The sequence below is a fragment of the Lutra lutra genome, chromosome 7 (assembly GCF_902655055.1).
Source record: "Lutra lutra chromosome 7, mLutLut1.2, whole genome shotgun sequence".
NCBI classification, from domain to species: domain Eukaryota; kingdom Metazoa; phylum Chordata; class Mammalia; order Carnivora; family Mustelidae; genus Lutra; species Lutra lutra.
This window is the reverse complement of record NC_062284.1, coordinates 5,689,033-5,709,938: the sequence shown is the minus strand read 5'-3', so window position 1 is coordinate 5,709,938 and position 20,906 is coordinate 5,689,033. Positions and strand designations below refer to the sequence as shown.

General features: G+C 55.4%; 1 protein-coding gene and 1 long non-coding RNA gene across 5 annotated transcripts; both read right to left on the bottom strand.

The window, feature by feature from the left end:
- Window positions 1-1,985: 1,985 nt before the first annotated feature.
- On the bottom strand, window positions 1,986-20,617 carry ANPEP (alanyl aminopeptidase, membrane). Of its 4 annotated transcripts, none has more exons than XM_047738649.1 (21): window positions 20,269-20,617; window positions 19,698-20,232; window positions 19,021-19,163; window positions 18,769-18,908; window positions 18,213-18,339; window positions 17,976-18,130; window positions 17,640-17,753; window positions 17,402-17,545; window positions 17,206-17,271; window positions 17,000-17,065; window positions 15,376-15,548; window positions 15,027-15,109; window positions 13,705-13,841; window positions 13,528-13,583; window positions 12,599-12,746; window positions 9,227-9,318; window positions 8,400-8,510; window positions 8,119-8,286; window positions 7,177-7,317; window positions 6,695-6,776; window positions 1,986-2,592 (listed from the first exon to the last, which is right to left on the bottom strand). In XM_047738649.1, the coding sequence occupies exons 1-21, from the start codon at window positions 20,414-20,416 to the stop codon at window positions 2,443-2,445; spliced, it is 2,979 nt and encodes a 992-aa protein (XP_047594605.1). In that variant the 5' UTR covers window positions 20,417-20,617; the 3' UTR covers window positions 1,986-2,442. The 4 variants fall into 4 exon arrangements, with proteins under 4 accessions (XP_047594605.1, XP_047594607.1, XP_047594603.1 ...); XM_047738651.1 differs by having other exon boundaries at window positions 19,698-20,214; XM_047738647.1 differs by having other exon boundaries at window positions 15,027-15,106; window positions 15,373-15,548; window positions 19,698-20,617.
- LOC125105299 (uncharacterized) lies at window positions 2,599-3,849 on the bottom strand. Its single transcript, XR_007128862.1, has 3 exons — window positions 3,481-3,849; window positions 3,134-3,258; window positions 2,599-2,883 (listed from the first exon to the last, which is right to left on the bottom strand). It is a non-coding gene; the product is annotated as an uncharacterized LOC125105299 (long non-coding RNA).
- Window positions 20,618-20,906: the final 289 nt, after the last annotated feature.

Below are 20,906 nucleotides of genomic sequence, written 5' to 3'. Positions count from 1 at the left end.
TAGGCAGAAAGGCAGACAGAGAGAGAGGGGGAAGCAGTCTCCCCACTGAGCAAGAGAGCCCGATGTGGGGCTCTATCCCAGGACCCCGGGACCATGACCCAAGCCGAAGGCAGAGGCTTTAACCCGCTGAGCCACCCATGCGCCCCCCGGACTTGCTTTTAAATAAGTTCCCCTGGGGGGGCGGGGGGGGGTAAGGTCAATTTAAGTTTTACAGCAAAATGGCAGTTCAACCGGGGTGGGGCGCTCTGGCTGAATGGGCCCTTACAAGGGCATCTGAAGGCCAGCCTGGGGAGCCGTGTGGTGGTGGGAGCTCCCAACAGGTGGGTGCCACAGACCTCGCCCCAGCTCTAGATGGGGGGAGGCCTTCTGTTACGCCCGGCTTCGGAGCCGCATCTCGCTCTAGCCCCACTGACTTACCCCTTCTGCGCCTCAGTTTCCTTATCTGCAAACCTGAGATAAGAAAACCAATCCTTATCTCCTGGGACTGTTGAGACCTAAATGAGATAATGCGCATAAACACTCGGCCCAGTGCCAGGCACAGAGCCGAGGCCCCCTGCAGACTCCTCTCCCTGGAGGCCAGGTCTCTCCCAGGGACCCTGGGGGGGCTGGTCCCTCCCCCAGCGGGACCTCCGGAGGGGGCCTGCCCTCTGATCCCCAGAAGGTTAAGTGCCAGCCACAGCTGCTGGGCACTGGCGACAGGAAGGCCTGGCCCTGAGGGGCTGGGCTGAGGGAAGCCTCCTGATTGGTGGAGAGACTCCACCCATCCCGCCGGGCTGCTCTCACCCCTTGGCCCGCCCCACCTTTGATGAGGGACCGCCTTCCCGGCCCAGCCCCACCCCCACTTCTCCCAAGGCCAAGCAGATGCTGTATGGGGAGCCCGCAGGCCAGGAGACCAGGCTAAGGGTAACAACACTCAAATCTCCTGTGGGGGGAGGGGGGGCAATGCCCCCGATACCCTGATACGTGACTCTCCGTAGATCCACACCCCAGCTTCGTGATCTGTCACCTTTATCGTGCAGATGTGGAAGCCAAAACCCAGGGCTTTGGGTCAATTGCCCAAGAAACTGGCCAAGCTGTGCTCTGACACCAGGTCCCCTGATCTCTGCGCCTTCAGCCCCAGCGACTCACTTGGAGGAGACCCCCAAGGAGCCCTGTGGCGTGTCACCTCCCATGTGCCCTCCAGCAGCTGGGGGTGCTCACCTGTGCCCTGGGGGTGGGGGTGGGGGGCTGAGGCTGAGGTGAGCTTCCAACCACCTGGCTCCATTTGTCAAGAAACTTCTTCCAAGGCCAGTGTGGGCCACGGAGCCATGTGGGTCCCAGACCTTCTCCTCGGAACAGGCACTGACCCCCTGGCTGCCCCGGGCAGTCCGGAAGGCACTGGCCTTTCTCTGCGCACTGCTCTTAAAAACAGCCACTTCACAAAGTAACATCCCACCTTCCACCGTGGGTCCCCGAGAGGAGATGGGACAGGCCCTTGGCCAGGGAGGGGTCAGACAGGGCCTGGGTCCCAGGGCCTGCTGCCCTCCCTCCAAGCCCCTCTCTCACTGTTCCAGGCGTGCTGACCGAGCCATGAGAAGAGAAGCCCACTCAGCACCCTGCTCCTGTCCCTCATGCTTGGGCAGGGGCTGACCCCAGCATCTGCAACTATGGAAACTTTTGCTTTCTGAAAAAACAAAACAAAACACTGCCTCCACCGCCAGGACCTGCCCTGGGCCCGGCACCGAGCCCCAGCTCTCTCACTGCACTGTGAGAACCATTGGGTCTGGTTGCCAGGCCTCTACCTCCTCGTAGCTCCCAGCACCCAGGTCCCCAGTGCCTCTCAGTGGATGAGAGGCACTGCAGGCGGACCCCACAGGACACACAGCATTCTGGATACTTCTCCCCTCCTGTGCTCCCTGGAGATCCCTACACTCCAGGTTCCCTCGCTGTCTTCCTGGCTGCTGTGCAAACCCAGTCCTGCTCTAGTTTAGTAATGAGTCTCGACACTGATCTAGAAATCCTTTATTTACATTTTCTCTTAGAAAAAAAATATGTAGGTCTTGTGCCCTGTTGATTCTTTAGGTTCAGGGTCTTTATGGGAAGGTGAGAGAGGGCACAGGGCTACCCCCGCAAGGCCATCCATCGTCCATGGAGGGCTTCTGCTCATCTGGCCCTGGAGCGGGGCTTCCCTGAGATCAGCCCCAGGGCCCGGGGTGACAGGCACCGTGCCAGGCCTGGGGTGGGGGCGGGCACGAGGGGCAGGGGCTGGGAGGTGCTTGGACAGTCTGGCCATTGGACACTGGATTGGCCCCATGGGCAGACCAGAGAAAACGTGGGCTTTGTCCCTGAGGGGAGGACACCGTCACCTCAGGCTCCAGGAAGGGGTTGCTGCCACAGGCCACCGGGCAGACACATGCACGCATCTCACTCACATGGTGGGGGTTGACACAGGACCAAGAACTATTAGCTGTTTTCTGTGAACCACCTGAGCACCACCTCCTTGTTTTCTTTCACCCACTTGATGTTCGCTTTGGTCTTCTCCAGGGCTTGCTCCAGAGCCCGAGTGGCTGAGCCGAAGCCTATGTGCATGTTGTTCTTCTTGAACTGCTCCAGCTGCCGGGAGAATGAGGATTCTCAGCCCCAGGCTGGGTCGGTCACACAGCCGGAAGCAGAGGGCTGTCCAGGCCTCGGGCCTCCCACCCACATTAGGGCCCTTGTGGAACACAGCCACAGGCTTTCTCCAGCAGAGGAAGGGCCACAGAGGAAGGGCCAGTCCTTTTCCCCCTCTCCTTCCCCTCCATAAAGCTTTTTTCTAGAGCAGAGGCCAAAACCAAGAGCCATGTGGTTAAATCTGGCTCCTGGACATATCTAATCTTCACCCTACGGTTCTTTATTGAGTTGAACCTTAGCTTTTTTTTTTTTTTTTTTTTTAAGATTTTATTTATTTATTTGTCAGAAAGAGCGAGGGAGAGAGAGTGAGCACAGGGAGAGAGAGTGAGCACAGGCAGACAGAATGGCAGGCAGAGGCAGAGGGAGAAGCAGGTTCCCTGATGAGCAAGGAGCCCGATGCGGGACTCGATCCCAGGACGCTGGGATCATGATCTGAGCCGAAGGCAGCTGCTTAACCAACTGAGCCACCCAGGCGTCCCTGAACCTTAGCTTTTAATTGAATTGTAATCTCAGTCCAATCCAGGAAAGAGAGAGGGACAATCAGACAAGATACCACAAGGAAGTAATCAGCCAAATTCAGAATGTGGCCATTTCTATACTACAAATAACCTAGCTGTTTCTTTCTTTCTTTCTTTCTTTTTTTAAAGATGTTATTTATTTATTTGACAGAGAGAGATCACAAGCAGGCAGAGAGGCAGGCAGAGAGAGAGGAGGAAGCAGGCTCCCCGCAGAGCAGAGAGCCCGCTGCGGGGCTCGATCCCAGGACACTGAGATCATGACCTGAGCCGAAGGCAGCGGCTTAACCCACTGAGCCACCCAGGCGCCTCTAACCTAGCTGTTTCCACAAATAAATGGCACTATAAAAAAAAAAGAGAGAGAGAGAGAGATGTCAGAGATTAAGATATACTATTAGAGGTTGTAGCCAGGGCAATTAGGCAAGAAAATGAAATAGACGGCATCCAGAAAGGAAGAAGTAAAACTATCTCCATTAGTGGATGACATGATTTTGGATATAGAAAATCCTAAGGAATCTACCCAAAAAACTACTAAAACTAATGAATTCAGCAAGGATGCAAGATGGAGGAGCAACATCAAAGAATAATTTTTTTTTAAGATTTTATTTATTCATCTGACAGAGAGAGAGATCACAAGTAGGCATAGAGGCAGGCAGAGAGGGCGGGGGGAAGCAGGCTCCCCGCTGAGCTCAATCCCAGGACCCTGAGATCATGACCTGAGCCAAGGGCAGAGGCTTAACCCACTGAGCCACCCAGGCGCCCCTACAAAGAATAAATTAAGAAAACAGTTCCATTTACAATAGTATCAAAAAGAATAAAACACTGAGGAATAAATGTGACAAAAGACATACAAGGCTGGCAAGTTGAAAACTATAAAATATTGTTGAAAGAAATTCAGAATACCTAAATGAAAGGAAAAAAGACCCCAATATACCCAAATCTGTGTTAACGGGTTGGAAGATTTAATATTATTCCATGGCAACCCTTCCCATATCGATCTACAGACTCGATGTAATCCCTCTCAAAATCCCAACTGCATTTTCTTCTTTCCCAGAAATGGACAAGCTGATCCTAAAATTCACAAAGAAATGCAAGGGACTCTGAACAGCCAAACAGTCTTGAAAAAGAACAAAGTTGGAGGGCTCACATTCCTAAACTCATTGCATGGCTACAGTAATCAAGAGAGTGTGGTACTGGCTTAAGGATGAACAGATAGACCAATGATGCACAACTGAGAGTCCAGAAATAAACCCTCACATTCATAGTCCATTGATTTGCAGCAAGGATGCCAAGACCATTCACTGGGTGAATGAATCATCTTTTCAACAAATGGTGGTGAGGCATTTGGATAGCCACATGCAAAAGAATGAAGTTGGACCCCTACCTTACACCATATACTAAAATTAAGCCAAAATTAATCAAAGTCCTAAATGTAAGAGCTAACATGGTAAGACTCTTAGTAGCATGTGATATGACACCTAAAGCACAAGCAATAAAAGGAAAATTAGAAAACTGGACTTTATCAAAATTTAAAAACTTCAGGACATCAGGAGACACTATGGAGAATGTAAAAGGACAATCCACAGAATGGAAGAAAACATTTGCAAATCAGGTATCCAGTAAGGGCCTACTATCCAGAGTATATAAGGAACTCTTACAACTCAACAATAAAGAGACAAATATCCCAGTTAGGACATGGGCAAAGGATTTGAATAGACATTTCTCAAGGAAGATGTATGAATGGCCAATAAGCACATGAAAAGATGCTCGTCATCATTAGTCATTAGAGAAATGCAGTCCATATACTTCACACCCACAGAATGGCGATAATTAAAAAAGAAAGGAGGGAGGGAAGGAGGGCGGGGAGGGAGGAAGGAAGGAAGGGGAAAGAAGGAAAGGAAAGAAGGAAAAGAAAATAGTAAGAGTCCACAAAGACAGAAAGACGTTGGAACCTTCCTACTCTGCAGGTGGAATGTAAATTAGGTGCAATTATTTTGGAAAACATTCTGGAAATTTCTCAAAAAGTTAAACAGAGTTACCAAACAATCCAGCAACACCACTTCCAGGTGAATACCCAAGAGAAACAAACACATACAATCACTCCAAAATCTGTACATGAATATTCATTTTTTTTTAAAGATTTTTTTTTAAATTTATTTATTTGACAGAGAGAAATCACAAGTAGGCAGAGAGGCAGGCAGAGAGAGAGGAGGAAGCAGGCTCCCTGCTGAGCAGAAAGCCCGATGTGGGGCTTGAACCCAGGACCTGGGATCATGACCTGAGCCGAAGGCAGCGGCTTAACCCACTGAGCCACCCAGGCGCCCCTGTACATGAATATTCATAACAGAGTTATTCATATAGTCAAAAGTGGGGGCGCCTGGGTGGCTCAGTCAGTTTTGGTCTGCCTTTAGCTTAGGCTTTGATCCCAGGATTCTGGGGATCGAGCCCCATATTTTGGGGGGGGGGTCCTTGCTCAACAGGGAGTCTGCTTCTCCCTGTCCCTCTGCTCCTCCCCAGCCCCGCTCGTACTGTCTCCCATACTTGCTCTTTCTCTCAAATAAACAAATAAGATAAAATCTAAAAAAAAGAAAAAAAAGTGGAAATAACCCGGTGTCTACCAACTGATTGGTGGATAAACAGATGTGGTATAGCCGCACAAATATTATTCAGCCATAAATGCTACACACTACAACATGGATAAAACTTGAGAGCCTGATGCTAGGCAAAAGCCAGACACAAAAGGTCTCGTATTACATGATCCCCTTTTATGAAATATCTAAAATAGCCATATCCATAGAGACAGGTTGCCAGGGCTAGGGACAGAAGAAGAGTGACTGCCACAGCTTCTTTTGGGGGGTAACAAGAATGTTCTGGAACTAGACAGTGGTGATGGTTGTACAGCCTCGTAAATATACAGAAAACCACTTAACATGATGAGCGTTGTGCTACATAAATTGTATCTCAATGAAAAAAGAAAAAGGCAAATCAACCTAATACAATGAGTTAACTTTGTTTGGCTTCTGATTCAAGCATATCTATCATTGCAAAAGGAATTTTAAAAGAAACCACCTAGAGGGTTTTAAATGTCCCTGAATAGAACATGATAGAAGAAATTGTTCATTTTTCTTGGGCGTGTTAATGACACTGAGATTATCTTTTAAAAATTCCTTTATTTTAGATATAACTAAACCACTTACAGGTGAAATTATGTAAGTGATCTCTGCCCCAAAATTATCCACCCCCCAAAAAAGAAGCAGCAAAATGTTGATAATTGTTTAATCTGGGTCATGGGTACATGGAGGTTCATTTATACGATTCTCTTTACTTTTTGCCTATATAAGAATTCCCAGATGCATGTTTCTGATTGAACTGTCACCATGTAAAAAGCCCGGATGCCCTGCTTCCCCTGGAAATGAGGAAGGCTCTGGCAATGTGGAGCCCAAGCTCCCTTGAGAGCACACTCAGGGGACGCTCGCTGAATAGACTGGGATGGGCTTCTGGGGACCACTCGAGGGTCTGGGGCTGCTTACCTGCTGCAGCTCGAACTCCGAGGAGAACCGTCGGGTCACTGCCTGGATGAGGTTGGAGAAGGAGAAGGAACCAGTACCGAAGCTGTGGGGAGAGAAGAGCCGTGAAGGGCCAGGAACTAATGCTCAGGGACAGGCCGGCGACACTATCCTCACAGCCACACCGCGACTGTCCTTATCTCGTAGACGAGAGGAAATGACACGCTCTAGGGACACGCACACAGGTCTGATCCCAGTGTCCCTGCCCCATCTCTGCAGAGAACTGGACTCTCTTCCCCCTGCCGGCCCACACCTGCCTCGTCGTTGCCCCCCACCCGACTCCCCTCGAGCTGGGTTCATTTTCCCGCATTCCTCAGCAGTGCCCACAGGCCCCTCCAACTTCCAGCCCTGCGGGGCCCCATTCACACAGACACTCACGCCCCGCCCCCCCCCCCCAGGACACCCCAGCTTCGGCGGGCACTTCTAACATGCTCCTGCAGACTCACTCGTCAAACAGCTGCTTCCAGTTGCTCTGGACGAAGTCCCAGACCAGATTTTGCCCGACGACATTGCTGGCGATGCTGCTAAGCGTGGAGGTGACATCTTGTTTCCGGATGAGGTCAGGGTTCAGGGTGTAACTCAGGTACCTGTGAGGGCAGGGTGCTGACTTCGTGACCACCTCCGAGGGCTCTGGTCAGAGGATTCGAGAGAGAGAGAACCCAGGAGGGCAACGGGCCCCACCCTCCCCTCCCCACACCTCTTCTGCAAGACTCTTCATATCGCTTCGGCCTACCAAGGTTTGAAGACCCCTTAGTCGACCTCCCTCTAGTAGGAGGGATACTGAGTCTCCCAGGCAGGGCCACTGGCTATGCCAACGTCATGCGTCCTGTGGCCCCAGTGCCTGATAAATATCTGATGACGGGCCATGGACAAATGAAGAAAAGAAAGAGAACCTGGGTCAAGAGCCCTATCCCAGGTAGGGTGGCTATGTTTGTCTTTGACATGGAGAGAGGCTTTTCTTTCTTGGGGCCTGGGGGTGAGAGCTAGAAGCCCTCGTGCAAGAGCTGGAAGTGTGCCCGGCTGCATATCCGAGAGGACTCAGGTCGGGCTGCCCCAGAGCCCTTGACAGAGAGCAGAACTGAGCTGTGGTCAACCGCAGGCCAAGAAGCCACAGCAGCTAAAAGCTGGGGACCGAGACCCAGACCCGGGTTCTGCTCTTGACTCCACGACTTATTAAAGCTTCTGGGCTTTGGGTAAGCGGTTTTGCTTCCCTGAGCCTCAGTGTTCTCAGCTGTAAAATGGGGAACGTACTACCCCACTGCACGAGTTTGTGGGGATCCTGTGAATGAGAGTGAGGAGGCCCGGCTGGTTTGTTCTCTCGCACGTGGGGATCCTGGTTCCCAGTGGGGAGGGAAACTTACCCAGCCCCGGGCGGCCGCAGGCCTCACCTGTTCAGGATCCAGACCTGGTTGGTGCAGGCCAGGGCCGCACGGAGCTTGTCGGCCTCGTTTACCAGCGTGGCGCTTCGGAACTGCTCCCACACGAAGTTCCACTCCTCCTCACCGCCCTGGGCGACGGCGTTGCAGTACACGATGGAGCGCAGGTTGGGGTAGATCCTGGTGAGGGTGGGGGTGTCAGAGGGAGCAGCAGCAGGGAGTGTCTGACGAGGACATGGCTGTGGGCTTGAGGGGCGGATGAAGGCGGGGGGAAGAGCAGGGGACACACTCACGGGTTGTTTTGGGGGTTCTTCTTCCACTCTGCGAAAAGAGTGGAGACCAGCTCCTTACACTTCGGAACCCCATAGGTGCAGGCGGTGCTCACGGCGTTAATCTCACCGTACCTGTGCCAGGGGTGACACTTGGTCAGTGTGCCCGGGGGTCACCTGACCCAGACTTCGGCCAGAGTCCCCTGCCGATGCACATCTCCAGGAAGGATGGCAGGGCCTGGGCTCTGTCTGCGGCTGCAACCCACTCCGCCCATCGGGTCTCCCTCTTCGCTTTGTGCCTTGGGACCTAGAGGGGTCAGTACGAGCTCCAGCCCCAATTTGAACACCTAGAATCTAAATGACCAAGGGGTGTGCGGGTGGCTTGGTCAGTTAAACAGCCAACTCTCGGGTTCAGATCAGGTCGTGATCTCAGGGGCCTGGGACAGAGACCCATGTCAGGGCTCAACAGGGAGGCTGATTGAGGATTCTCTCTCTCTCCCTCTCCCTCTGCCCCGCCCCAGCTCATGTGCTCTTGCTCTCTCTCTCTCTCCAAAAGAAATAAGTAAATCTTTAAAATAAAATAAAATGACCAAGCCAGTGAGGGACCTCAGTTTGTTTGGTCCCTTGTATAAGGAGGTCAGACGGGCTCGCAGGCCACAGAGAGCCTCAGGGCAGGCCTCCTACTCCTAGGAGGGGTTCTCTCTGTGGCCGGTGGCCCTGGTCCAGCCGGGAGCTGTCCTCCTGAGGACGACACTGCAGGACCCCGCTCAGGACTCCCCAGGTCAGGGTGGCTGGGCCGCCCGTGACTTCCGGAAATGAGGCAACGAGCATGGCTCTGAGCTTCCACTCACTGTTCCATCAGGGTGTCTGGGTGCTTCGTCCAGCTCTGGGTGATAGTTTCGAAATAATCAAACAGAGGCGAGACCTGCTTCCTCAGGTAACTCTGGGGAAAAGAAAACAGGAAGGGCTTCAAAGCTAGACTCACACTTGACCTTTCTGGAGCCCCGCACAGCCTCTGGCGTGGGTGGGGAGGTGTCACCAGGGTGAAGGGCACAGAGGCAGAAAGGTTGGAGGCTCAGGCCTCGCCCGGGGGCCACAGGGCTCAAAGGGGCCAGGGCCGGCCCAGGTTGGAGCTCACAGTTCTGAGGTTCTCCCTCCCGAAAGCCTCACCCAGTCTAAGAGTCCGGTCTCCGGGTCACTACTTCTGAATAGAGTGTAATGCCTCTGCCCCACCCCCGCCGCCCGATGCTAAGTATCCCACTTTTCTTTTTTATTTATTTTTTGTTTTGTTTTGTTTTTTAGTATCCCACTTTCCTTATGAAGAGCTTAGGAAACATGGAGCAGCGTCTGCAGAAAATACAACCCACCCAGGAGCTTCCCCAAACTATGATTTTCAAGTTGGGGAGCTTACCCCTTCTTCTTCCTTTTCTACCTAGCATCTCTACAACTCTGCACACTGCTCTTTGTCCCTGACACGGGGACATAAGTCCCCCATTTCGTCCAAAAACAAACTTCCAGAACAAAGGAAACAGGAGGGGAAACCAGAGTGGATGAGGGACCCGTGCAGGCAAGGAGCTAGAAGGTGGGGAGAGAGGGACAGGTGGGCCCTGCAGCACAGCCCTGCTGCGGGGCACACACGGCCAAAAGCCACACTGGCTCGAATGGCCCAGAATCAGAGGGACGGGTCTGCAGGGGACAGGGGTGAGGCGGGGGCTGGGCACAGGGCAAAGGAGTCAGAGTCTGTAGCAGGAGTAATTAAACCCCCAAGCTCCTGCTTCTCTCCTGGCAGCAGGCAAACCCCGCCCTCCCCCGTGAGTGAGGCTGAATGGGTTGGGGCTCAGAATCAGGGGTCACCAGACACAGGGGAAGGATTGGTGGGCTGCAGAGAGACAGGTCAGAGGTGAAAGGTTATATCCCGAATGGAGACATCTCCAGTCTCTTGCCCCATCCCCAATCCCAAAAAGCAAGCATCACAGCTTTGTTATACAAGATAAAGGATGAGCCTAGGTGGCTCAGTGGGTTAAAGCCTCTGCCTTCGGCTCAGGTCATGATTCCAGGGTCCTGGGATTGAGCCCTGCATCAGGCTCTCTGCTCAATGGGGAGCCTGCTTCCCCTCCTTCTCTCTCTGCCTGTCTCTCTGCCTGCTTGTGATCTCTGTCAAATAAATAAATAAAAATCTTAAAAAAAAAAAAAAAGATAAAGGATGACTGTCTGGTCTCAGGGGAACACTCTTGGACACTGGTTTTTGTTTTTGTTTTTCTTTTTAAGTAATCTCTAGACTCAATGTGGAACTTGAACCCATGACCCCATGATTAAGAGTCACATGGTCTCTAACTGAGCCAACCAGACATCCATGGATACTAATATTTGAGGGTCCCCATGAGGAGTCACATAGCCCCAGTCACCCCCCAGTGAGACCTGCAAGTGACAAACATGACCTCATGGAACTTCTAATTGCCTTTTACTGCCTCACTCTCAAATCCAAAGAGGGTAGCTCAGCCTCTGCCGTGATCTCTCCAAAGCAGACCAAAACAAACCGAAGACTCATGGAACAAGTCAATGGAAGAAAAAGAAAGCTTGGTGAAAGCCTGAGATGAGTACCTTCCGAGCACTCGGAGATTCGCAAAGGACACTGGGACCAGGAACAGCTCTTGGGAATTTAAGGGCAGGACAGAAGGAAGGCCAACGCAAGAACAATGCGCTGGATAAACAGGGGAACCAGAAAGGGAACCAAACAGCAAGGAGGGGAAGAACGTCTTAGGGAGCAATGTCAAAATGCCCAGATGGAAAAGGTAGGGGAAGAGAGAGACCCACACAAAGACGCACCAGGACTGATAGAAGAGCTCACAGGCTTCCAGCACAGGCTTCCAGAAGGGGGAGAACGGCCACATTCAAATAACCAGAAATGAGCAAGGCTCTGATTCTCAACAGCAACACGAGAGGCTGGGGGTCAGTGGAGCAAGCCCTGAAATTCGCTGAGGAACAATTTCCAACCTAGGACCTTCTAAACCTGGGTGAATTCTGGGTCCTGTGTGGCAGTGGGACAAAGACGTTGCGGATGCTATGCCTCCACGTCCTTGAACACTTTTCTGAGTTAAAAGCTCATTTACACTAATACCTAATTTACCCTGATAGAAAGTTAATGTGAAAAATTTTTTAATTAAAAATGATCTCTTCGGGGCACCTGGGTGCTTAGTGGGTTAAGCCTCTACCTTCGGCTCAGGTCATGGTCTCAGGGTCTTGGGATCGAGCCCTGCATCGGGCTCTGTGCTCAGCAGGGAGCCTGCTTCCCCCTCTCTCTCTCTGCCTGACTCTCTGCCTACTTGTGATCTCTGTCTGTCAAATAAATAAATAAATAAAATCTTTAAAAATAAATCAATAAAAATGATCTCTTCAAGGGGTGCCTGGGTGGCTCACTGGGTTAAGTGTCTGACTCTTGATTTTGGCTCAGGTCATGATCTCAGGGTTGTGAGACTGAGCCGTGTTGGGCTCTGTGCTGGGTGTGGAGCCTGCTTAAGATTCTCCCTCTGCAAAAAAAAAAAAAAAAAAGATTCTCCCTCTGCCCCTTCCCACCCAACCTCACGCACGCCATCACTTGCTTTTCTTCGAGTATCATCTGATGGCCGTGTAATACTCCATTAAATGGATATTGCCATTTACTTAACCAATCCCTAACTATTGGACATTGAGAGTTTGGAGTTTTTTTGTTTTTTTGTTTTTTTTGGTCTGAAACTGCGGAGTTTCCCTCATGGGAGCCTCAACATACCTCGCCCCCAATCACCCCAACTTCAAAGCTGTTAACCTGCTTCTCCCTCCCCGCCCTTGGGCTTGGCAGGTACGGGCCTCCTACTTTACAGAGGGGACAGTGCGCTGGGCCTGAAGAGAGCTGGCTGAAGCCACACGGCTGGTAAAAGGCAGGCCTCCCAGCTCCGAGCAGCGGTTTCTTCTGTGCCTTCGGACAGTGCTAACTTTGCAAACAGCAAACTTCGCTAGCAGTCTGTGTCCTTTCTTTGCCCTCTCCAACCTGCTCACCTCGTTGGCACCTGCTCCCTTGACACCATATCCCTCTCACCACCCTGCCCAGGCTGCTCTTGGCAAAGAACTTGGCGTCGTGGCATTCTGAAGGGTCCACCACTCCAGATAGCATTTCCGTGAACTCCCTGATGGTGCAATTTCAGGCACTAGACCAACGGGTCCTTGAACCCTGCCACGCCCCTCTGTACCTTCATGGGGCCGTAGACCTCAGAGCGGTCGAACATGAGCTTGAAGTAGCTCAGGCTGCTCAGGGCGGCCTCCCAGGGCATGTACTCTCTCTCTTGGTTCAGGAAGAGAGTGCTGTTCAGCGCCAGGGTGACGGGGACCATTTGGGCACTGGGGACAAACAGAGGGGCTCAAGTAAGTCCAGCCCCACAGAGGGAACTCCAACCCCTTCGTGGAACCTAAGGTCCCAGAGCCCTAGGCACGCCAGCTCCAGTGCTCACTGCAAATGGATGCTGGCTGGCACCGCAGATGAGGCCAGCTCAGGCCCTGCCCTCACCAGCAGCCAATCGCACACTGTCCCCATTTTAGGAATAGGAAACTGAGGCTCAGAGAGGTCAAGTGACTTACCTAAGGCCACAGAGCAGAGATTTTTAAGGGCGGAAACCTGTGCTCTGCCCAGCTCTTCTCTGATTTGTCTGGCCCTCTGCGCCTTCCACCCCCCTCCCTCTCAGGCCGTGTGCACACATCTGGTTCATAAACGTCCGTGTCTATGTGGGACATCAATTAAATCAGCTTAGCGCCTGTGGGCAACACAGTAGGTGCTGCCTCTCTTCCGTCCTGGCCTTCCCGGATTCTCTGAGCGCCTAGCGTGACGGCCTGGCCCACTGTCAGTCCTCAGGAAAAGCCCGTTTAGAGTGGTTTTAGAGGGGACGGGCCTGTGTCTGGCTGTCAGGGGCCACTCCTATGTGGCCTGAGGTAAAGTACTCAAACTGAGTCTCGGATGATTATCTGGGGGCCCAGGGCGGGGTGTGCAGAAGCCCGGGGAGCCCGCCGCCCTGTGCCTGGGACGGTAAGGCCGAGAGGAAGAGTACCAGCTCTCGTGACGGAACGGCACTTGCTGAAGTCACCAGGCCTGAGCCAGGCTGGGCCCAAGGAAGAAGGGGACACTCACCTGGCCAGGTTGAAGGTGTCATGGATGACCTGAGCCCGGTTGATGACAGGGATGACCTAGAAGGGGCAACAGAGGGTGTCACCTCAGGCTGGTAGTGGGGGCAGGCCCGGCAGTCTGGGGCGCCACCTTGGGCCCGGGGCCTGGGGCAGGGGGTGGGGTGGGGCTGCAGACACCCACCGACAGGTTTGTCTGCAGCTGAGTTTGGATCTTTCTCCAGTTGTCTTCATCATAGTTCACCAGGTAGTAGCCCGTCACGTTGAGGTTCAGCAGGACCCACTCATCAGAACCTGTGGTTCTGAACAGGTTATTCTGGGCTGTGGAGAGAGACCGGAGCTGGGTGGGGCTGCCCAGAAGGCCACAGGCTGACCCTTGGCCTGCCTCTCTCCAGGCCTCAACGAGAGCAGCCTCCCACACAGCCTGGCACTGGCCAGCCCTCAAGCCTTGGGCAATGCCAAGGAGAGGAGAGAAGAAGGGGTGTAGGACGGGGCTGCCAGGCCAAACTCTACCGTGGGTTGGCCAGTGACCACTGCCTGGACATCTCCATCCCCATTCCCCCGGGCCACTCAGACTCAGCTCCCTAGGCTGTGGTCCTCCTCATCCTCTCTGGGCTTATGAACAGCTCCAGCACGCCCCAGTCACTGAGGGGGAAGCCCAGACAATTTGTCCCTGCCAGTCAACCCCCCCAGGGTTGGCCCTCTCAGCCCTCCCTTCTAGTCTTTCTTCTGGCAGCCAGAAGGGGTCCTTCCACAGAGGTGGTCCTTGCCGACTTCCCACCTGTCCCAGCTCCTCCTGGCCCAAGGACACAGCCGCTTGTGCCTCACAGCCTGCAGGGACCTCAGGAACCTGGCTTACCTGGAGGGCACACCTCTGCCCTAGTCACAGTCCCTACGTTCTCTCCTGCCTCTATGCCTTGCATTTGCTATTTCCTCTGCTGCCATGAGCCTGGCTAAGTCTTTCCCTTCCTCTAAGACCCTGCTCACCTCCTCCAGGAAGCCTTCCCTCACCTCTCCACAAAGCTCACTCTTTCTTATTCCTGGCTTCCTGTCCTGCAGCAGCCCAGAGGCTACATGCCTCTGTTAAAGTACTCAACATAGCTCTGGAAAGTTCTAGTTGCTCATCTTCCTTCTCTTCATCTGCAGTTCTGGCCTAGGCCGAGGAGAAACCACCTTGAGCTTGGTTTCCTCAGTACCTGGCAGAGCAGAGCTGTTCACACTTTATGCCATGTGCTGTTTTAAACATTTCGTATACATTCTCTTCTTCAGTCCCCACACAACTCAGTGGGGTAGATATCGTTCTCAGCCCCATTTTATAGATGACAAAAGAGAGACCAGAGAGGGATGGTAACTCGCCCAGGGTCACACAGCTGGGCAACAGCAGAGGAGAGCTTAGAACCGAAGTACTCAGCTACATTTGTTGAATGAAATGACAAAGGAAGCTGCCCCTGAAGCCTGCCGTAGCCCCCAGAACATGGGCCAGGAGCTGGGGGCAGGGTGGATTACCCTGTCGAACTCCCGGAAGCCAGTAGTCTGCCTGCTGCGTGCCATTTTTGACAGACGTGATGGGCACGATCCACAGGTAGCTGCAACGAGAGCCCCCCGAGACCAGGTGGTGAGGGACAGCAGCTCCTGGTGCGGCCGGGTAAGAGCAGCCTGGTCGGGCTCTCCGCGTCTGCCCCAAGGCCGCACCAAACACTCCCATCCTCTAGGCCACAGAGGGAGAGCCTGTCTCCAGCCACCAGGGCCAGGATCGCGGCACTCCTGGACTTGAGATGGCCAAGGGGTGCCACGGCCACTACCCCTTGGAGCCCTCCCTAGGACGCCTGCGTCGGTGACCCCTTCCACTCACTCGAACTCTGAGGGGCGGGTGACAACGGACTCGGGGTCGAGGAGGAAGTGCTGCTGGGAGATGTTGCCCGTGGGGGTGTCCACGGTGATGACGGGGAAGCCCATCTGCAGGATCCAGCGGTCCATGATGGCGCGCACAGAGGCAGGCAGCTGGATGCTTGAATTATCGTCTACAACCTGGGGCAGAGCCACAGGGGCGGCCGTCAGCGGAGCGCCCCCTCCCGCCTCGCTCCGGAAGTGCTACCCCGCAGGGAGGCAGGAGCTGGCTGGGTCCCAGGGCTGGGCCAGCTGAGAACGGCCAGGTGTTTGGTGCACTGCAAATCTAGGTGGGCTCCCCCCTCCCACCACTTCTGGGGCCCAAGGTGAGGTGGGTATTGGCGGGTGGGGGGCGGTTGCCCAGAGTGAACAACCCTAGAGGAGGACAGGAGGGCCAGGAGCAGGCAGGGTGCAGAGCGAGCGAGTGGGTCAGAGTGTGGGTGGTCTGGGGACGGGCTTGGGGTGCTCTCTACTGTCTTCTCAGGTTTTTTTCATCTGTTTCCGCGCATATGCGTTGCTTTTCTAATAACAGCAAGAAGTCAACATCTGCTATTAAGTGAGAAAATAAAGACAGGAAAGAGGAAGAAGAGTGTCGGAAGGGCAGAAGCTGCGCAGGGAGGGGAACTGGGAGAGGCTGCAGAGAGTCCGGGCTCAGGGACAGAAGAAGTGGGAGGGAGGGGTGGAGGTGGAAAGGCACCTGGCATGGAGGAGGGCTCAGCTTTGCAGGAGAGGAAGGAGGGAGAGACTGAGGCAGGCTAGGAAGACAGTGGGTGTGGAGGCATTGAGGTGACCCTGTCAGCAGGTTGTGGGGGGTCCAGGGAGGGGAATGTCGGGGAGAGGGCCCAACCAGGCTCCTGGCAGATAGAAGTTGGCCTGGAGACCAGCCAGAAGGGTGCTGGAGCCCAGCTGTGACTCCCTGACAAGGCCCTGGTCTCCCCTCCCTGCTGGACTGGGCTTGGGACTCAGGAGGGGTCAGTCAGGCTGCTGTAGGGGAGGGGAACTGATGGGAAGACGGCAGTGTGCAGACTCCAGTGCTAGGAGAGGCAGGGAGGGGAGAGGGGAGGCAGGGTGGTCAGAGGGTCTGTCCCACAGACAGGGCTGCGTGAGGTTTGAGCGGACAGGAAGACAAGGCAGGGCAGGGCGAGAAGGTCAAAGCTGGTGCTGGGGGTGCCGGAGTGTGCGGAGTCAGGCCTGGGAGGGGCCCCCTGGGGCACAGGGCAGCCAGGAGTGCTGAGTAGGTAGAACGACTGACTCCAAAGTTCCAGGCAGGGGAGGGCTCAGGAACCGTGTGGGCTGGCTGAGGAGGGTGCTCCTGGGCTCCCGCCATGGAGTTCACTGCGGTTTGTGGCGGGGAGGCAAGCTGCCTGCCTGGGGTCTTGACCCATGGTCTCCAAACACCTCCTTCAAGGAGCTCTCGCTGTACCCATTTTACAGATGAGCAACCAAGGCTTCAGAGGACCTGCCTGGGCTGGGAAGCCATGGAGCTGGACACATTCTCTCCCACACGTGCTGCGCCCCCCCCCCCCCCCCGCGAGACTTACAGCATCTCAGGACCCCCAAAGAATGGCCATGGGCAGCTGGCTCTTACTGACCTTCTGCAGGTGGTTCCACAGGTCCAGGTAAACAGTGTTTTTGTAGGCAAAGGTGTGGAGATAGGACTGCAGAAAGAAAGGCCACGGTGAAGGCAAAGCTGGTGCTCCCCAGCCTCTCCCACTGAACTCCTGCGGTAGGCGGGGGCTCGGGGACACACAGCAGGGGCTGGGGAAACCCACCCCCACAGCTAGCCGAGGGTACTCACCGCCACGCCCTTCTTGAACAGGTCCTCCGTCAGGAAGCTGGAGAGCATCCTGAGGACTGAAGCTCCCTGGGGAAGGGGAGGGGCTCTCAGAAAGAGGGACTGAGCCAGCAGGACCAGGCCAGGGCGCATGCTCCCAGAGCCGGGCTCTGTGGGCCGCGTCCCCGCTGCCTCTGCCTGCCCACCGCTGCCTCCGTACCTTGCTGTAGGAGATGGAGTCGAACATCTCACTGATCTGGGCCGGCGTGTTGATCTCGCCGGCAGGCGAGGACAGAGGGTGGGAGGAGGCCAGCGCGTCTATGGCCATCACACGGTACACGTCATTCAGCACCATGAGGTCTTTCTGCAAATCCCCAGGGCTCATCAGGAGACCGGCCTGGCGGCGGGGTGGGGGGCTCGCCAACGCCGCACCCCGGGCCCCCAGGGCCCCCGCTCACCAGATTCCAGGTGGGTTCTGCATAGTCGGCGCCCAGGTATTCCACGTAGGAGGCAAAGCCCTCGTTCAGCCACAGGTCATTCCACCATTCCAAGGTCACCAGGTTCCCAAACCACTGTTGGGGAAGGAAGGTCACTCACGGTACCCAGAACTCCCCTTCACCGAGTGTCCCCCATGTGCCAGGCGCTGGCCAGGACTTGGCTGGCATCACCGTGATTCCCCTCCGCTATCCTGTCAGCTGGGACCCTCCTCCCTTCGCAGCTGCCTAGGGCTTGTGCCCTCTCCTCCCAGAGCCCCCCACTCACTTCTCGGCCCTCCCTGGGATGGGGGGGGCTACCTGGTGGGCCAGTTCATGAGCAATCACAGTGGCCACCCGCTCCTTGTTGCCGGTGGAGGAGGACAGCGGGTCGTAGAGCAGGGCACTCTCCCGGTAGGTCACCAGCCCCCAGTTCTCCATGGCGCCAGCGTTGAAGTCAGGCAAGGCGATCTGGTCTGCGGAGGCAAGGCCATTGGCAGGATGGCCTCTGGGTGGGGTGCCCCATCTTCTGTCCCCACCACAAGGCCCCTCACTCACCAGATTTGTTGAGTGGGTAGGGGGTATCATAATGTTTAGAAAAGAAGTCTAGGATGGGGCCCGTCACATTCAGGGCATAAGTTCCATGGCCCTCGTCAATCGCACTAGGCCGAGCCCAGATTCGGATCTGCAGAAAGAATGGAGGTAGGTCAGAGGCCCCTCCTGGGTCCCCTGGTGCAGATGGGCGGGGCCCCAGGGGCCAGCAGGCTAGTGAGGGCACCGACTAGGTTAAACTGAGAGGGAGGAGAGGAGAGGTTATGGGGGTGTCTGAGGGGCTCAGAGTCCTAGGGAGGAGCCTTTGGGAATAGCAGTAGTCATGGCCGCCGTCTGCCTGACACCCAGGGTTGGGAACGCCCTTCATGAGGAGAGAGCAAACATTCAGCTGCAGAGACTGAGGGCCAAAACTTAAGACACTTGTCCCAGACACTCAGCGTCGGGATTCGAACACTGGTCTAACGACTCAGGGGCAGAGATGGGAATGAATTAGAACAAGAATATCCCTCGGGCCGGGGCCAATCCCGGAGAAGGGGAAGGACGAGTGGGCCCAGCTTCTTACCAGGACGCCATTGGGTGCTGTGTCCTCCAGATTCTTGAACTCGCTCACGATGTAGGCCAGCAGGTAAGTAGACATGATAGGTGTGGTTTCAAACTCTGTGACGTTCCAGCTGGGATCTTCCAGGAGAGGGACGCTGGGGCCTGGGCAAGGAGCACTGGAATTCACAAGGATGCCTCCTCTCCCCTGATCCAAATCCTAGCCCTGGGATGCCTCCTTTCCAAGGCTGTGTGGCCCCAGGACAGACCCACTCACCTCTGGGAAGCATGTTGGACAGGGCCACGAGGTTGCTGGGGTGGATGAGGGTGATGTTGAACGTGGCCTTCATGGCTGGCTCGTCAAAGCACGGGAAGGATTTCCGGGCGTCTGCAGCCTGCATTTGTGTCGTGGCGATCACCCTGCCCAAACCAGAATGTCAGAGCGTGTGCCGGGGAAACGCTTGTGCCCCGTGAGGGTGGGCGGGGTGGGGGTTTCAGGGTGCTGCCAGGCGTGCAGGGGAAGGGGTGCGGGAAAGTCTGCTCCAGACTCATCCTTGCCCTCCCCGTCTCTGTCTCCCCCAGGCAGCCTCCGGGCCCTGACAGTCCAGCTCCTCGGGGAGAGCAGAGCTCCTTCAGGAGTCAGGGTCAAAGTCCCGGCAGGCTCCATCCCTATATTAGCCAGGAGACCTTAGGCAAGTTTCTCTCCTCTGAGCCCCAGTTTTCCTATCTGTCCAAGAGGCTTTTTTACCACTCGCCCCTGACTCCCTAATGTGGGGTACAGAAGCCCCCAAGTGAGGGGCTGCTCCCCTAGCACCTGGGATGGAGTCAGGGGCCAGTAAGAGGCTCCAGGTTCCAAGACTTGCAATCCAAGCCCTTCCCTGGCCCCCAGGATCCAGCTCTGCCTCGGATCTGGTACCTGCCCCCACCAAGCAGACAGAACCCACTGCTACTTACTTTTTGACACCGTTCTCCATATACTCGCTGCGGTAGAAGCCCGCCAGGTCGTCGGCCAGCTCCCCCTGGAACTTACTGTCCATCTCGTACTGGCTGTTGACCTGCAGCGGCTCCCGGAGATGCACCACCAGGTACTCAGTGAGCTCCACCAGCTCGGTCCTGTCGATGGCGGGGGCCTGGATGCCCCCCACGCCCCGCAGGGCCACCCTCTGCCCTTCGATGTTGGTGTAGTTGAGCTTCTTGCTGTGGATGATGATGACGTTGGTGGACTCTTTGCACATGAAGCGCACGGTGCTTTTGCCGCTGAAGGTGTACAGGCCGTCGTTGTTGGGGGTGAGGTACGGCTGCAGTGTCACATTGTAGGAGCTGGGAATCAGAGCCTTGGGGAGGCGGTAACGGTTCCATGGTTTGGTCTGGTCCAAGGTGGTAGCCGCGGTGGTGGATCCAGTGGCCGTGGGGGCGGTGGGGGTCGTGGGGCTCGTAGGGCTCGTGGGGCTCGTGGGGCCCGTGGGGCCCGTGGGGCTCGTGGGGCCCGTGGGGCTTATGGGACCCGTGGGGCTCGTGGGGCTCACTGTGGAGCCATCGGCGGAGCTCCCGGTGTTCTTGTTCTTTTCCTGGGCATACACCACGGACAGAGCAATGATGGTGCACGCGGCCGCCACGCCCAGGATGATGAACAGGATGCCCAGAGCCTTGGAAATGTAGAAGCCCTTGGCCATGGTGAGGGCAGGGTGGGGGCTGGGGGAGGTTCAGGATGGCGAGGAGCAAGGCAGCCTCGGGCCAGACTTATATCCCTGAGGGGACGGGGGAGGAGCCCCACAGCCAACAGTCTGGGCAAAAATTAACCAGGGCTCACACAGGCAAAGGTCAGTAGGTTGGGCAGGGGCACCCTCTGCTCAGGCTCCAGAGAGGAGGAGGTCCAGACACAGTGTGCCAGGGCACCTGATGGGGAGCAAACAGTGTCCAGTTATGGGCTGCAGGACGAGGGCTGAAGGGCGGGCAGCAGGTAGAGGGAGGAGCGGGGCTGGGTGGCACTGATGTGCCTGCGTGCTGGGACAGTGGGGACAGAAGCGGGAGGACTGAGGTTAGAGTCAGGGAAGGACCTCCCAGGAGCAGGAAGAGGTGGGAGATGCAGAGGAGAGAGTCAGTTTCTGGCTCAGGTCAAGAGCAGCGTGGGTCACCCCTGTGGCTGGATCTGGCACACCCAGA

Bases quoted from the DNA above. Each gene is read 5' to 3' on its own strand.
- ANPEP (XM_047738647.1), bottom strand. From the start codon at position 20,416: ATGGCCAAGGGCTTCTACATTTCCAAGGCTCTGGGCATCCTGTTCATC. The intron at 7,318-8,118 runs GTGAGGCCTGCG...CTGCCCTCACAG, and splicing joins CAGGTCTGGATCCTGAACAG to GTACCTGAGTTACACCCTGA. The intron at 2,593-6,694 runs GTAAGCAGCCCC...TTCTCCCGGCAG, and splicing joins CGGAGTTCGAGCTGCAGCAG to CTGGAGCAGTTCAAGAAGAA.